Below are 17,239 nucleotides of genomic sequence, written 5' to 3' on the forward strand. Positions count from 1 at the left end.
AAGGACACGAGTCAGGGCTGATGCTGGCCTCTCGGGGTAGTCTGCTGAGCATCCGGGGTGGAACTCGGGCAGGAGGAGTGAAGGAGGGAGACTGGCCTGGAGCACTGCCACAGCGGGAGCACCGCCACAGCGGGAGCACCGCCACAGCGGGAGCACCACATGAGGAGTAACTGAAGACGAGCACCTCAGGCTGAAAAACTTACTGGGATTCCAGAGCAGGGGCCTGGGGGGAGCAAGGGTCATACACAGAATCCTGTTAAGGACTGTGTCTGGTGATGGGCCGGGAGACCGGGCACCAGTGGGAGCTGGGCGAGGGGAGTGGGAAGCCAAGGGGGTCCTGAAGGGATGTGAGTCTGCCATGCTGGCCTGGCTGTCCCCCAGATGACAGCAGGGCGTGGGAAGGACTCAGGGGGGCTGCATCCCTGCCCCGGAGTCTCTTCCGTCCTAATGTCCCCTCAATTATTCCCTCACTAGTGACCATGTCCCTCCAAAGTTGGGCTCAGCCAGGTCCTGCCCCAAAAAGATGCAGATACCCTGACCCCCTGTGGCACCTTCTTATGGCCTGGAATTCTCTCAACAGAACTTAAGTCTCCTGAGGTCCTCGCATGGAAAAGCAGGGCCTTTATTACACCAAAACCAGGAATGAGACTTTCTGGCCAGGTCATCATTTACACAGGAGCATCTGAACCTGTGCGCCTGCATCCCAAGAGGGCACACGATAGTCCAATAGGCTGTGGGAAATATACTTATTATATGACATACACAAAAAATAGCCACGTATATAATCTCTAAATAAATAAATATGGACATTGGAGGAGTGTGCAAGAGTGTTTTTTGCGAGGTGTAGGAGGTTGGCCCAAAGGTTAGAAGCCTACTGAGTTTTACAGTCTGTTTCTCCTCAGAACATAGCAGGGGAGGGGGATGCAGCAAAGTTTGTCTCTATTTCAGAGCCAAGGGCCTGCAAGCCCAGAGCCGCCTGCATCCCACCCCAGGTGGCCCAGCCCAGGCAGGGCTGCAGGGCGGCTGGGCCGTGCGTGTGCCGGTGACTCACCTCGTCCTTATCCACCACCTGGATGAAGAGGGGGAGGGCAAAGCCGACCTGCGCCAGCTCCGTGATGGCCACGCTGTACTCGGAGCTGTTGAACTCGGGGGCGTTGTCATTGATGTCAATGACGAGGATGTTGAAGGTCGTGGTGACCGTGGCATTGGACGGGGTGCGGTCGTCATTCAGCTCGGTGCCCTGCAGGCAGAGGCCATGGTCAGGACACTGGCTGTCATGTACCGGGACCTCTCTCAGCGCCAGGTGCCGCGCTTTAAGGGAATCATCCCCCCTAATCCTCACCACGTCCCCAGGGGGAGGATTCGATCATGAGCACCCCATTATACTGATGGGGAAACTGAGGCCCAGAGAGGTTAAGTAACCAGTACAAGGTATCACAGTAAGTCTCAAGCTCAGGCAGTAGGATTCTAGAACTGACATAGGGATGAGGTGAGGTGGGGAGGACGAGATAGATATGGGGGCTCATCTAGGGCAAAAGGAGGAAGGATCCTTATTCAGCTTGACGGAGGAAGAAACCGAGGCAGAGAAACTCAAGGCCATATTGAGCACCCGCTATGGACTGAGCACTGGGCTAGGCACTCTGAGGGTCTGGGTTGGACTCGGAAATGGACAGCCTCAGGCATCTGGGCGCCCGGTCTCCAGGCCCCTGGACGGGGTCCCATTCCCAGTTCCCATTCCAACTTCCGAACCATAATCTGAGGACAAGAGACCCAGGAATCAGTCTATTTTGCCAGCTCCCCAGGGGATTTGGATTCACAGTCCAGTTTAGGAACCCACCATCACATCTTACGTGGAGAAGGAAAAGCTGAGCTCAGAGCCCCACAGTGCAGTAGTGGCAGAGCTGGGGCCACAAGCGGCAATCCCACTGGGGCTGACAGTGTCTGCTCAGGAAGAGGAACGGGGTGGGGGGTGGAGCTGAAAGGGCCTGTGGTCTTGGCTGTGGGTGGGGCAAGGTGATGCTGGGGTCCCACGGCTGTTCCCCAGTCGACCCACACAGACGTGTTGGTGGGAGAGAGGAGGCAGCAGGCTGAGGGGGCCTAATAAATTCATCGGTGCCCCTAGACCCTCTCAAGGACAGGGAGAGCAATTAAAGGTGAGGCTGGGCCGGTCATCCTCCCCACACCAGTGGAAGAGCCCCCTTCTCAGAGCCCCCCTCCTCAGTGCCTGTGCCACCCGCTCCCCTCAGTCGATGGCTGGGGCTTGAATGGCCCCCAAAGGCCCAGGCAGGATCCACACCCCTAAATGGGTTTCCCAGGGAATGGCTCAGCAAGCCATTGATTTTAATTAAAATCGGTGTGAGTGGCAGGTGGCTGTCAGTGGGGGTCCCAGCGGCTTCTGCCCCCTCCCCACTGTCGTGCTGCTTCCTAACCAGGTAATAACCCGGGGAAGCCATGAGCCTTAGAAATGGGACAAAGCCTCAGAAATGGGGCAAACTCAATAATTCGGATGGCTGCAGCTGAGAGCTGGAACTATGGGATAACACTAAGGGCTACGAGAGGAGCGCCTACTACATGCCAGGAGCTTTATGTACGTGCGTTTACTCCTGATGACAGCCCTACCAGCCTCCTCCTTTAACCATCCTCTGCCTCCAGGGAACAGGGATGAACGCTCCAATCCTAGGGGGGTGCTAAGAATGGATGCAAAGTGCCCCGGAAGTCACCTGGCATGGCCAACACTTGGCAAATGCCTGTCCCTTCCTGATGGGCGCCCTGGGCTTGAGCTCCAGGAATCATCACAGGGACAGAACAGAGGTGATGTGCCTCTCAGAGTCTCCGCCTGGACACTGCTGGGGGCTGGCACCGTGGCATGGGGCATGCTGGCCCCTGGTCCCCCTCCACCTGCGATGCAGGCGCCCACTGGATCTCACCTTCACGGTCAGGATGAAGCCATGGCTGTACAGTGGGTTCTCGCGGTCCAGCAGCCCATTCAAGGTCAGAGCTCCGCTGATGTAGTCCAGGGCAAAGATGCTGTTGGTGTTTCCTGCGCGAGAGAGAGGCGTTCCCGGGTGTGACTGGGTTCGGGGCAGGGGACATGGGCTGGGGCTGGGGCTGAGGTTGGGGCCAGAGCACCTGCCTGGGAATTAAGGACTAATCAGGAACTTCGAATCGATGCTGGTTCAAGGAGTGGTAAAGCAAGCGCTGGGGGACACAGGGGTAGAGGACCCGGCGCAGGCAGGCTGAGTCACCCAGCGTATCAGGTGTGCTTGTTTCCGTCTTCCCAGGCCCCTGACCGAGTCAGGGAGAAGGCTTCAGTTTGGTGCTGACATTTCTCTAACACCTCTGTAATGCCTGTTTTCCTTTTTCACAGAGTGAACAGACTTCAGGCTCAGAGCCTTCCAAAGGGAATGGTTTCTAGCTAGGATTCAATAACCTTCTTTTAATTTTCCTTGTGTTTAATTTTATGGTAACTTTTTATTTCAGGCAAAGTATTATACTTTCCTATTTATGGCAGTGATGTAAAGTGTCATTTTATGATAATAAATGTTAAAACACAGTTCAATTAAAAATAGGTACTTATTTCAAATACTTAATAAAATTTAAAAATACGTATTTAAAGTACTGGTGTGCAGAGATATTGCAAAAATCCCACACCAAATGACACTGGCCTTTCAAATTGAGGCTTCTGTAACCCCACCTTCCTCTCCCACCAACCCCATTTCATGTTTCCCATCATCACACCGGACTCCTCAGTTTCCCCAAATCACCATGCTCTTTCCTGCCTCCTTGTCTTCCATGACCCCTTTTCTCTCTTGTCCTCATTTTACTGTCTGCCCAGGCCCTGTGCAGTTTTTCTCCTCCTCCAGGAAGGCCCTCCTGACTTCTCTGGCTGGTCCCCTCCAGCCCCCTCCACAGCACCCCCAGGCAGTTGTCCGTGGTTTGTAATGAACTGTTCTCCACTTGCTTCCTGTGTGTTAATTTGATCTTCCCAGTCAGTCGAAAAGCCCCTTGGAGCTTTCACAACTGTCCCTCAGGGTCCCTGGCCCTTGCTGGGCACACAGAAGCACATATCTTCCTGAAGGCTGCTGCCCCCCACCCCACATGGCCAGCCCACCCTGGGTCCCCATCCTTGCCCTTAGGCCCTTCCCACCAGGCTGCAGAGTCCCCGGGAAAACCCCAATTCCACTGTCACCTGTCAGCTTGTTGGTTCATTCACATACTCTCTCCCTCCCATCCATTCTCTTCTTTAGCAATCTCCTGGGCAGGCTGCCCCATGGTCAGGCCCTGTGCTTAGCATTGTGGGGAATGCAGATGCCGGTCTGTGAGAAGTTACAACGCTGAAGCACGCGCAGCCTGGTAAGGGAGCTCTGACACCCACCAGAATCAGCATCCCTCAGTTCATGGCAGGGAGAGGTGTTCACAGTGGGGAAAGATCCAAGAAGGAAAGCTTCCTGGAGGAAGTGGAATTCCTTCCCTCAACCACTTACTAGCTGTGTGACCTTGGGCAACTTACCTAGACTTCCTGTGCCTTGGTTTCCTCATTTGTGAAATGGGGATAATAATGGCATGTACCTTATGGGGCTATGAGGATTAAATAAACATGTGCTGAATATATTCTTTGGTTTGGAATAGTTCCTGGAACAAAAAAAACTACTCAGTAGGTATTGTTTGAGCTGGATCCTGGAGGACAGACAGGATTGGGGAGGGGGTGGCCTGGGCGCTGATTCCACGTAGAGAGAATTAATACCCAAGACTCCTACACTCACAGGGGTACATGAGGGTCACCCATAGAAGTGAACATTCTCCTCGCTACTGGCTTTTCCCGGGCTCTACGAGGGTCTGCACACAGCAGGGGCTCAAATTACCTTTCGGATTTGCTAGGACAAAAACAGAGGGGACACAATTTCCTCTTCTGTTAGACTTCGGGGGCACGGACTGTTCTTAGCCAATTCTGCTGAGTTACCTGCCTGTGCTGGTCAGCAAGGCAGCCCATTGCTACTTGGGTTTGTGACCAAAGACCCACTCCCACCAAGTCCCTCCAGCCTGCTGCAGAGATTGACAACAGGGGAGAGGCTGCTGAGGACTGAGGAGCCCGTTCAGGTCTAGTCACTCCCAGGCTATTGGCTTTGAGAACAATGACATGGGGCCACGCCAGGGAGGGGATGGCTCTACAGCCTCCCCTTTGCCTAATGCTTCCTCCCAAGGCCATAAGGCTGCTTGTAGGGGGCCTACAGAGGCCAGTGGGTGACATGGGTGCCCTTCCTGCTGGGCTTTGGAGAGCTGTTTGTGTAGCAGGGGGGACAGGTTGCACGAAGGCATATACATATGTGTGAACATAAGGGAGCTTCTATCACTAGGAACTCTGCTGCTGGGGAAACAGGGGTATGCTTGCCTTCTTCTGTTCACTCATTAATTTATTAATTCAACAAACATTCATTGAGCTCCTACTATGTGCCACAGACTCATTCATTCTAGTGGGAGATACAGCCTTCAACCAGGGATTCCCGTTGCAGAGTGGTCAGTGCTGAGATGGGGTGAGGCATGAGGCTAGGGGAACGTGGGAAGCACACCCCAGCCCAGAAGTAGGAGGCCAGGGAGAGAAGCTCCCCGGAAGAAGCCCTGGCTGAGAGAAAGTCATGCACAGTTAGAGACTGCTGAGAAGCCCCTGGGGAAGTGAGGTTGTCCCTGCCCTCTTCCAGAATTAACGCCCCCCCCCCCCCCCCCCAGGGACAGTTGCTGGGCCCCAGAATTGGCAGGGCCCTTTAGGGGGCTGGTCCTCTGAGCCCCCTAATGGCTGAGCTGAAGGGCTGGCCTGAGGTGAGACCCCAGAGCCTCCTGCCCCCCTGTTTCCCCACCCCCCACGCTCACCCATGGGTCCTCCTCTTCAGCCCCAAGTTCAGCATCTTGTCATTCCAGATCACCATACAAATTTATTCATTCCAATAAAGGAACTATCAAAGGTTTAACTAAATGTGATTCAATTTTTATCTTTGTAAGATCTTTCCTATAAATCAGTTACAAATCAGAAGCCCTTTACTGAGTGGTGGACTTTAATTTTTGGTTTGGAAACCAGGAATATCAACTTTGCCACACTTGAGCTCTGTCTCCCCACTCAGAACCAACACCCCATTCATGGGCCTGCTGCCTACCCCTAACCCAGAATCCAGCCTAGCACATACAACACCGCACAACCAGCATCCACTGTCTGGGGTGGGCCCCCACTTTCCTGCCTTGCCCTCCTCCTGACTCCCCCCCACTCCCACCATCCACCCTTCCCTAGGGGGGCTGTGGGCTTGGCCGCCACACACACGCGTTTCTCTGCTATCCTGGAAACTGATACCCCCGTGTCAGCCCTCTGGTCTCCCAACAGTCTTTATCCACGTCCCATGGGGTTTTGGGGACAAGGGAGGGGGGCCCACCAGGGACGCCTTTCACCTGTTCAGCCCTCACCTTCAGCTGCGCAGAAGGGCAGCTGCTTTCCCGGGGCGACAGGTGCTGTCCTGGGTGCATGGGTCGGGGGTGTACTTGGTGGGAGGGGATTCCTGCGGTGGGGCCGGGCTCTCCCTCAGTGCCCTAAGGATCCTGGGGATGAGTGATTCAAAGTGTTCACGAAAGAAAAACAAGTCATTGTCTGGGACAACCATCTCCTGTGGGTGCTCAAGGCCTCAGGACCTCTTCAGTTTACGGGAGAGAGGCTGAGACGATGTGAGTTAATCTGAAGAAAGCATGCAACGCTGCAGAGGGGGTCACAGCCTTCATTTCTGAATTCATCAATAAAGAGTAGCTACTAGTTGCTGAACGCTTACCATGCGCCAGGCACTGAGCTATGCTATCTGCACGAACTATATGACTTATGTTTACAATAATCTTTTAAGAGGATATAAGGAAGGAAGCAGGCTTAGAGACGTTAAATAACCCATCCAAGGTCATGGGTTATTTAAGACATGACTGGTCAGTGGCCAGCTCAGACTCAAATTTAAGACTCACTCTCCCCTACACCCACTCTGCGCCTGGCCCTGTGCAGAGGGGCAAGTCGCAACAAGTTGGAGATTATCATTCTTCACAGAAACAAGGAGTTCCTTTTTCTTAGATAAAAATCACTACACATGCTGGAAGGCTCTAGACAAATTCCACTACGATAGAGCTGTTTGGAGCAGCAGAATGTCCAAGTGGCGATGGATCCCCGGAGGCTGGAGAGCGGAACTCTGGCAGAAACTCGAGGGAGAAGTCAGGGTTGGCGATGGGAGATGTCAGCAAAAGTGGGGCCATGCAGGCACGGGGGAAATACACAGGGCACTGCGGGAAAGCTACTGGGAGAGGCTGGCCTTGATGGCAGCACTACGGCTCGACTGAAGAGGAGCAGGAGAATTTATGAGGCAGTAGAGGATTCAGAGGGGCGGAGGGCCGAGCAGTGGGTGGGAGATGAGCGCAGAGTGAGCTGCTGACGAGCCAGTCCACAGGCTGAAATAGTGCAGAGACTCTCAGGGCTAGGAAGACCCAGCAATGCCACTGATTGGATCATCAGACACCCCAAGAGATCAGACTTGAAGATGCCGAGGAAGTTGAAGGACACAGAAGTGGGGACAGTGAATGTAGGCGCTGCTCCCAAGAAAAGTTTGGTGTTAAAGATAAAAAAAGACAAGCAGAGGCCAGTGGCCGCTAGAGGGCGCAGCAGAGTCAAGCAAAGGGCTTAGGCTATTTTATAGGCTGTCAAAGGCAGAAGGGAAGGAGTGGGAGACGGAGGGGAAGTTGGGTGGAGGGGGCGCATGTGGGGGTGGATGACTAAACTCGGGGAGGAGGAGGAGGGATAGCTCTCTTTTGGGGTGGTGAGGAGCCTGGGGGCACAGGCTCATCTTACGCCCTGTTGTTCCTTCAAGGCTGGCAGGCTCAACCCTACCCCAGGCACCCCTCCTCCCGCGCTGGGCCAAATCCCATCACTCTCACATCTTGTCCCCTTGTTATCTCGCCCTGCAGCAGCTTGACCCACGACGGAGCCGGCTCTGGGTGAGGAGGTTAGTGAGCAGCTGACAATGCGGTGGGAACACAGGCTGATGACTTTGAATTGCTTTGTCTGCTCCACTGGGCTAATGCAACAGCGTCCTTCTCTGTACTCGTTGCCTCAGAGGGTAAAGGAAACCCAATGGCTCCCACCTTGGCCTGTGTCCTGCCTGTTCCCAAGATCCGCCTCAAACACCGCCTGCTTCAGGAAGCCCACACTCATCTCTGACCCGAGGCTGTACCGGCTCAGTTCTCGAGCCCCTGACGCTGGGCTGGCACCTTCAAGCTTGGGCAGCTGCCCTGGGCTCAGGGCATCCCTGGCTCTTGCCCAGAGACTGAGCATGGCCTTGAGGCTACAGGCTGGACCTCACTCTTCTGTCTCGTGCACTACCCAGAACCATGCTCATTATCTAGATGGCTTGAAGTGCAACTTCGTACCTCTGTGGGGATTAGGAAATGAACACACACCTCATGGGGGCATTTTTTAGGTCTAGTCCTATGCTATAGCCACGGAGGAGAGAAAGGAAAAAAAAAAGCGGGATCTTATGAAGCACTTTTAATCTTGCTGGACCTCTGGGCCTGACATCCATCCACTCAATGCCAGTCCCAGAATGGAGGTAGGATGACCTGGCCTCTGAGTTGGTCACCTGGCCCTCCCAGGTTCAGGATCATATCCAGGGAAGCCAGCAGAACTGGGATGTGCCCTCTCTTTGCAACAATCCTGAGTCATGGTTTGTGTCTGGGGGTCTATTAAGTCAACACCCAAGCAAACACCTCCATTGTGTGTAGAAGGCAGATGCCCCAAAGACCTAGGAGTGAACCATGGCTCTGCCACATGCCAGCAGTGAGACGTCATGCAAACCACTAAGTCCCTGAAGCCAAATTCCTCAGCTCAGTGTGATCATGTTCGGAAAGCACCTACGGGGAGGCTTGGCACATAGCAGGTACACATTTTGGTTCCCTTCCCTTCTTCCCCTGTTATGCCTGTTTTCTGCATAGAACACAAAACAGACTAGGTGGTCGCAACTGGTGTCCATCTGGTCTAGAGTGAGTTGTGAGGGAGGAGCTCCCCGCCACTGTGCAAACTATTTTGCATGTATATCTTTTTGAATTTTTACAAAATCCCCATGAGATAGGTACTATTATTGCCATTTTGCAGATGAGGAAATTGAGGCATAGACACTAGGTCACCCAGGTAGTAAAGGGTGCAGCAGGAAATCAAACTCAGTTCCTGCTAAGCTAAAGCTATGCAGAGACCCTTGGGTTTTCCTTTCTCCCCTGCCAGCTGTAGCCCCATTAAACAGCCATGTGCGAACAGCCATAGCCACCTGGGTGATTGGGCCAGGCTGGCCAGCAGCTATATAGATCTGACTGGTATAGAATTGTATCACCGAATAATGAAAATTGGGAGTCCATCTGAGATATGGGCTCTGGGAAAGATTATCTTATGAATTAAAAATTGTCACTTAGCTGCCCGCTGACAAAAGGGACCTGTGTGGCACCTGGGCTGGGCTGCATTCAACAGCTCTGTGAGCAACATATGGTAACCAGTGGTGTGGGTTACTGTGGCTGTCAACTAGGGGAGGGGATGTGGGCTGATTTCTTGCTGCTCCTCCCAAGGTGCCCTGGGAGCGGGAGGGGCGGTAAGCCAGCTCCCCTTCCTCAGTGCTTCCCAGAAGAAAGCAGCCTGGGGCCCTCTTTCCACTGCTCTTTGCTGAGTGCCTGTCTGCATTCAGGTCTCAGCTCAAATGTCACCTCCACAAAGGAGCCTTCCCTATTCACCCCACCTTCGCACAGGTGGCCTGCAGAGAGGTGGCCCCTGGTCCTCTGAGCATGCTTTAATGGGGACCGCCAGGGCTATGGCTGGGATCAGAACCTCCATTTCCCAAAAACCTTTACTCTGCGACTAAAGGAATTCCCCCAGAAGAAATAATCATGTATGTGCCCAAAACCCGGTTAAATAGGTCATACGGAATTCGGCCAACCTCTGAACAGAATGTGATAGAAGAAGAAAACCACATAACTTGAAAAGATAGACATGGAAAACAGGTCAAAAAAAAAAAAAAAGGAGCCACAAAACAATAGAGTTCAGTAAGACGTGTTCTTTTGTTTAACAACATCTATATTGCACAGAAATGAAATGTTAAAATGTGAAAGATTATCTCTGAGTGGTGATGCTAGAATAGAGTTTCTCAACTATGGCATTATTTTGGATCAGAGTTTTGTTTTGGGGGGCTGCCCTGTGCATAGAAGGATGTTTAGGCATCCATGGCCTCTACCTGCTAGATGCTAGTAGCACATCACCCCCCCCCAAAGCCTTTAGTTGTGACAATCAAAAATGCTCCAGACATTGCCAAATGGCCCCTGGGGGCAAAATCGCCTCCATTGAGAACATAGCTCTACAGTCATTTCAACTTCTTTTGACTTATTTGAATTATATGCGTTTTGATTTTTAAAGCCAATACAAGTGCATTTAAAAACTATTCCCAATGCCTGATGTCTGTGTGTTGTAAATTGCTCTAGATGCAGGTTGATTGGTAAATTGATTCACTTTGAGTAGTGCTTCCTCTTTCTGAGACTCCTCTGTTAACTGATGACAATTTGCTGAATTTGAATCTCCCCAAGGGCAGGGACCTTTCCTGCCCCGGTCACTGTTCCTGAGCCTGGGTGAAGGGACAAACCCGCTCACAGAGGGCAAGGCCGTGGGGAGGCTGAGCAGGTCAGGCGCAGCGTCCTGCCTAGATGAGAAAACAGGACCTGCACCTAAAGGAGCCCAGCCCTGCTGTGGGCAGCTCCCCAGGCCGCGGGGTGTGGGGGAAGCAATGGGAGGAGTGGGCCAGGAGATGGGTGCCGGGAGGCCGGAGCCCCGAATGCAGGGGAGCGGTTTGGATTTTCATCTGACTCTGACTCACTGAAAAGGATTAGGCTGGAGGCAGGAAGGCCTGTGAGTGACGAGGCCACTGACTGGGCCATGGCAGTGAGGAAAGAAGTAAGAACAGAGACCCAATGTTTATTGTGTGCCGGACACAGTCATCCAGCTCAGCTCATCGCCCTTCCCCAGCTCCATGTGAAAGCTAACAGCGCTGTCATTACCGTCCTGTTCCCATTTTACAGGTGAGAGAGCCGAGGCCCAGAGGAGCTGAGTGATTAGTCTGCAGTCACACCGCAGGACTCAAGGCCTCACTGTCTGACTGCAGAGACTGCAGGCTTAGTCCATGTGCCAGGCTGCCCCTGAGGTGGGGAGGAGCACACGTGTTTGTGTGGCTGGCAGAGCGCGTGCTGTGTTTGTTCACGTGCACCGTCTGATTGGATCCTCAAAACACCCTGCGAAGTCAACACGGTAACCCCACTTATCAGATGAGGAAACTGAGGCTCAGTCCGCTGAAGTGACATATCAAGGACACGCGGTGACTTAGAGGCCATGCTGGGATTAGGACCTGGGTCTTTTGGGTCTCAGATAGCCCTCGTGGCTGTCAAGAGCTTGGTGTTTCTTGTGTGGTGGCTGGTATCCCAGCTGCGGGGACAGCGAGGTGAGGAGGAGGAAAGCAGACTCTCAGGAACTCACCTGCTCAGATGCCTGGAGCCTGGTTATGTGATTATGTCTGGGGCCGGGGCAGGTGTGCCCAGCCAGAGCCAAAGATGGCCCGGACTGGTGGGGCCAGATGCCCTTGCCCACCCTCCACCAGGGTCCCTCCTTGGTGCGCAGGGTCCCCAGCCTGTGGTCTCCAGTGGGTCATCTGCTCAGCCCACCGCCAGCCCTGCCCCATAACTCAACCAAAGCTTGGCACTCAAGAGAGCGTCAGGGCTCAGAGAGATTTACGGGCTCCGATAAAGCCATCTCCGTCCTCGCACAAGCAGCGTTTTATACTTGATGATCTGAAAGGCCTTGTCCCAGAGGGGGAGGGGGAGGGGGAAGGAGGAGGGGAGACACTTAAGAAAACAAGGAGGAGAATGATCAGATGTCCAAGGAGAAGAAGACGCGAAGGGCGCCTGTCTGTCACCCCGGTAGAGCTGCCACCCCGCTCTCCATCACCTTGGCGCTGACACAGCAATGGGACACAGGAAACATAGGCCCAGGGAGTGGGGCTCCAAAGACCACCCACCATATAAGCGGGCCTCTCTGTACCAGGTCTGGGGTGGGGGCTGTGGGTAAGATCATGGTCTAATGGGGCAGACCGGTCACCCCCAGAGGAAGCACAAAGCACATGTATAAAGAAACTAACTGAAGAATTCAGAAAGGGCTGGACACAAAGTCAGGAAATTGGATTCGTGCCTGCTACATCCCAGCTTTGAGCTTGTGTGCCTCTCTGAACCTCAGTTTCCTCTTTGGGGGTGACTTCACAGGGCTACTTGGAGGTCCTCGAGATAAAGGATCTGAAAATGCTTTATAAATAGTGAAGTGCTGTGCCTGCGTCAGGTATGGTTATAAGTCAAGGACAGCAAACCAGGTGCCTGGGACAGGGGGAACTGTGAAGTGCCTGGAACAGGCATTAGACAGAAAAGACGGCAGGGTGGGGGGTGGGCACAATGCCAGTTGTAGGTGTACACTGAAGCTTGTGGGATGAAGAGGCTCGGTGTCCCTGAACCTTTCCATCCAACCCCATTTCTCAGAGTTCAGCCTCTTCCTGTAAATGCCACTAGCTCGTTTCATTGTCTTGCCAATACCACGATCATATGGAAGAAGCTGTGGCGTCAGAGAGCCCTGAGTTCAGATCCCAGCTTCGCTACTGGTCATGTCACTTCTCTGAGCTTCACTTTCTTCACCTGCCAGGAAGGGATAATCATAGAATTTGCCTCCTAGGTTGCTGGGCTGGTCAAGGAGACAAGCGCAGAGTCCGAACAAGGCATAGTCCGAACAAGGCATGTGCTCCCGGCATCCCTGAGTCCTCCCATCTTCTCTGCCACATTCCCTCCACGGGGGCTGATCCCGGCAGTCCCATAGCCTCCCCGCCTCCCGCCCCGAGTGCTGCCGAGTTCTGGAGTGAATGACTTTCAAATCCGTGGAAGGAGAGCCCATCACACACACCTTGAGCTGGATAATTTATGAATCAAATTGTGCTCCGTCAGGGCTCCACAGCCCAGAAATAGATGCGGTCGGATGAGGTTCAGGGAGCCAGCCTCAGACACAGCTATCTTCATAGAAACTGGCCACCAGCAGGCAGGACTGGCCTCAACAACTGACCTGGAGGGGCTCCCGGGGGCTGCAAAGTCCCCTTCAGCCTTACTCCTGGTTTGAGTCCTGAAGAGAGGACAGAGGTCTGCCTGGGGCTCAGGAGGTCAGCTGAGTGACCCCAGTCAAGTTACTTAACTTCTCTGGGTCCTGAGATCCTCCACTGTTGAAAGGAGCAGAGGCTTTTGACTCTTTTTTTTTTCCCCAAATGTCTTTGTTTTAGCAGCGAATCCTTTGATCAAACAAAATTTATATAGAATCCAGTACATAGAGCAGCCAAAACTAGAGCTAGCAGCTAAAGTTGAAGCAGCACTGCAGCAACCCGTCACCCCCAGAGGAAGCTCTGAGGGATGGTGCTGGGGTCCAGAGCTTCAGGGCACTGGAAGTCCCCAAGGCCCCTCTCGGCTTTAAGCTGCCATGGTCATCTTAAGTGCCCACTCAGGGATGCACAGGTCCCACATCACCCCTCTAGGTCACCCCAGGGTCAGGAAATGCTGACCAGGCAGGTGAGTGTCTGGAGATTCAAAGGATCAATACTTCTTCATCTGGATTCAATCTTTCTGATGGGGCAGAATATTGTTGTGGCCATGATCTCAGGGTTCAAATCTCAGCACCACCCACTTCTCACCAGCTGTGTGACTCTGAGAAAGTTACCTCACCTCTCTGGGCTTTGGTTTCCTCAGCTGGAAAAGGGGAGGACTAGCACTTATCTCATAGAGCTGATGTGAAGATTAGAGCATGTAATGCCTCTATTTAGTTTGGCACAGTGTGCAGCACATAATAAGTACTCAATACATATCTATTTTAAGTTCTTTTGAAGAAGGAAGTAAACTTGGCACTAGATACATACTATGCTGTATATGACCTTGTGGATTAGCAAACTGAGGTGAGAGGTCAAAGAACTGGTCTCACGTCCTGTGGTTGGTGAGTGGTGAGCTGAGATTTGAGGCCAAGGGCTTTTGATGCCAAAGCCTGTGTTCTTTCTCCTATTCTTCCCTAGAGACATTGCTTCTAGAAGGCTCCCCTAGGAAGGCTGCAGACGGTGCCAGGTTGTTTCTGATGCTGGAGGGTTTTCAAGCTTCTGGGCCGTGACTCAGAGCACAACATCAAAGCAGATGTTTCTGGTCAGGAAATGACTAGAGGAAAAATCTGCAAATTTCAAGTAGAAACCCACCCAACAACGTGGAAAACATCAAAAGTCTCATGTTCTACTAAAAATGAGTGAGTCACAATCATCATGTTCACAAGAAGAGAAGGCAAATCTGTCCTATGATGCAGGAGTCCCTGGTCTGAAAATAGGACCAGGGTTTCCCAGAGGGTATCTAGGAACTCTGGTGCCATGGGATCACAGTTCTTCTGTGATCAAATACACTGGGAAATGCTGAACAGGTATCTTCACTGCAGACCTTGTCAGAGCCTTTGATGTGCTAATGTGCATTGTGATTTGCCAGAACAGGGACAGTGAGATGCAGTGTCTCCCCAGCTGGTCTGGGCACAGCACCCTTTTTGCAAGGGGCTGGTAGTATGGGAAACCCTCTGAGAAAACTGAAGGTGTAAAAGTTACTGCTCTAATCTTCCCCTCCAGTGGAGGTCTCTGAGCACATAAATTGAATGCATCAAGTGTCAGAGATGGAAAATGGAAGTGGGCTTAGAGCCCATCAGGTCCAAACTTACTCCTCTACCCCTGATGAATTGAAGATCAGAGATGGGGAGTAAAGTGGCCAACATCACACAGCAAATTAGAGCACAGCTAGCACCAGACTGGTGGATTTCCCTACCTAACACATCCAGGCCACAGGTCAGCTGTGGGCACCAGGCCAGTGCTAGTTCCCTGGCAGCTTTGCACCCACACTTTAAAATAAAATAAAAAACTATTTACTATGGAAAATTTCAAACATACACAGCTGTAGAGACCAAGTACAATAAAGTCCTACGTACCCCTCACCCAAGGTTCAACAATTTGCCAATTTCTTATTTTATTTCAACTCAGCCACCACCATCACCACATTTTCCCTCCAGCTGTTAGAGAAAATTCCAGTTCATCCTGAAACATTGCAAGCATCCCTGATAAGGATTTCCATAAATAGAACCAAACATGCTATTGTCACACTTACAAAATCAGCAATTCCTTAATATAACCTAATACTTAGTCCATATGCAAATTCCAAAACTCATTTTTGAAGCCAATATCAGAGGCTTTAACCCTCTCTAGCCATTCCTCAGAGACCAGGCCTCCGAGACGACTGAAAGTGAAGGGAAAGGTATCTTCAACAAAATGTGTAATGCTTTATCCCTTAAACAAGAGCAAAAAAGAAGAACACAAAAGAACCAAAGAAAATATGGCAAAATGTCAAGAAATCGAAGCTAGGTGGTGGGTACAGGCTGGGGGGTGTGCGTTTCCATATTTTTCTGAATATTTCACAGTTGCTGCCTGTCTCTGATGAAGACCAAGGACCCTGGGCTGGTGTGTGTGTGTGTGTGCGGGTGTGTGGTGGGAACGGGGAGTGCTTGCCCAGCCCCGTCTCCAAGATGCCCTCATCTCCCAGCTTGAGCCTCGGCCCCAGATGTCACAGCATGTCCCTGGTCCGCAGCCCAGTGCCCCGCACAAGTGGGTGTTCAGAGAACGCTTGATGAATGAATCCAGCCAGACAGGGAGGGGCGTCCCGAGACGCTCCCATCTCCTTGGCTCACACAGGAAGAACTTCTGCTGAACAAGCGGGAAATAGTAAAAAGATTTGCCTTGTCTTTTTAGCAACTCTTTCCAAAGCTTCTGACCACTTTCTTGAAAAAAAAAAAAAAAAAAAGGAAGAGGCCACAGGACAGTTAATGCTCAAGGCTGGCTGGCCTGGGGCCCTTCTCAGTATGGGGGCCCCGGATCCTGCCTCCTGGCTTGGACCTCAGGCCCCACTCATTTGGCAGGTGGGCAGTTTCTCTGGGAAGCTGCCCCGCACAGCTGAAGGGCGTGGACAGCCGAGAGATCCCCCTCTAAGTACTGTGAATAGACACTCATGGAGGGGAAGCGAGAGGGCAAAGGGTCCTGCCACAGACACATGATGCCTTTGGGGGCTGCTCTGCAAGCTTGAGCTGCTGGGTTTCCATAGAAAAGAGGAAGAAAGCCTTTAGTTAGCGGAGGAAGCTGCCAGCACTGCCCTCAGCATCGGGCTGGTTCTCAAAGCCCAAACGCTCACCTTAGTGGGGGCCAGAAAGGAGGGGCAGCCTCTCACCTCCAGGCCCCCAAACCTCTGCCCAGCTGTGCCTGCTCTCGCTCCCAGCACTAAGCCCCAAGCGATGGCAGCTGCAGCAGCCCCGGGCTGCAGCTCCTCGGCTGAAGGTGACTTATGGTTTTCATTACCCAGGGCCGGGTGTGAGCCTCAGGAAGGAGCCAGCCCCACCACGGGTGGGCCCGGGCAGGCCGTGCCAAGTCTGCCAGAGCGGCCAGGGGGCCTGCCTGCGCTGCCCCAGCCCCTGCTCTGGGAGGGGGGCTGGGGCAGGAGTGTGGATGGGGAGGGGGGTGTGGGAAGGGGAGATCCAAGCCTGGCGAGAGATAGGATGGGCCGGGGGAGGTGTGAAAAGAGCAGGTGAGGCCATGGGAGCTGGGAACAATAGCGGGGCCCTTCTGCAGGAGAAGGGTAGTCACCAAAGAAGCTGGGGGTGACCAGAAAGAGGTGGGGGTGACTGGGCAGACAAATGCACAGACCCAGAGAGGGTGAGGGCAAAGGGCACTGGAGGTTGTCTCTCGCCTGGGTCACCGCATGGCCTCCAACAGTCTCCCTACTTCCTTTTTGGCTCCTCCAGCCCATCTCTGACACAGACTATTTGGTGATCTTTTAACACCCTGCCACAGATCAAGTCACTCCATTGTAATGTCTTCTCAGGGCCAGTGGGGTAAAACTCTCATGCCAGTCTGCGAAACCCTGAACAATCCAGCTCACTGACTTCAGTTCTTATACTGAATTCCCTAGTCCTCAACACACTCCGACCTCACTGAACCCTGTCCCCTCTGTCTTTTAGCTTTCTGTTTCTCAAACATACTAAACTCAGTCTTTTTTTTTTTTTTTTTTTTTTTACATAGCC

At 52.7% G+C, this 17,239-nt stretch overlaps 1 protein-coding gene across 1 annotated transcript in view; it reads right to left on the bottom strand.

Annotated features, from left to right (window-relative positions):
* Window positions 1-17,239, bottom strand: part of CDH23 (cadherin related 23) — a 431,052-nt gene that overhangs the window by 198,043 nt on the left and 215,770 nt on the right. The window contains exons 11-12 of the mRNA XM_077125003.1: window positions 2,928-3,040; window positions 1,052-1,240 (exon numbers count right to left, since the gene is read on the bottom strand). Coding sequence (XP_076981118.1) covers window positions 1,052-1,240; window positions 2,928-3,040 — 302 coding nt within the window. The remainder of the gene's footprint in view (window positions 1-1,051; window positions 1,241-2,927; window positions 3,041-17,239) is intronic.

The sequence above is a fragment of the Tamandua tetradactyla genome, chromosome 13 (assembly GCF_023851605.1).
Source record: "Tamandua tetradactyla isolate mTamTet1 chromosome 13, mTamTet1.pri, whole genome shotgun sequence".
Classification (NCBI taxonomy): domain Eukaryota; kingdom Metazoa; phylum Chordata; class Mammalia; order Pilosa; family Myrmecophagidae; genus Tamandua; species Tamandua tetradactyla.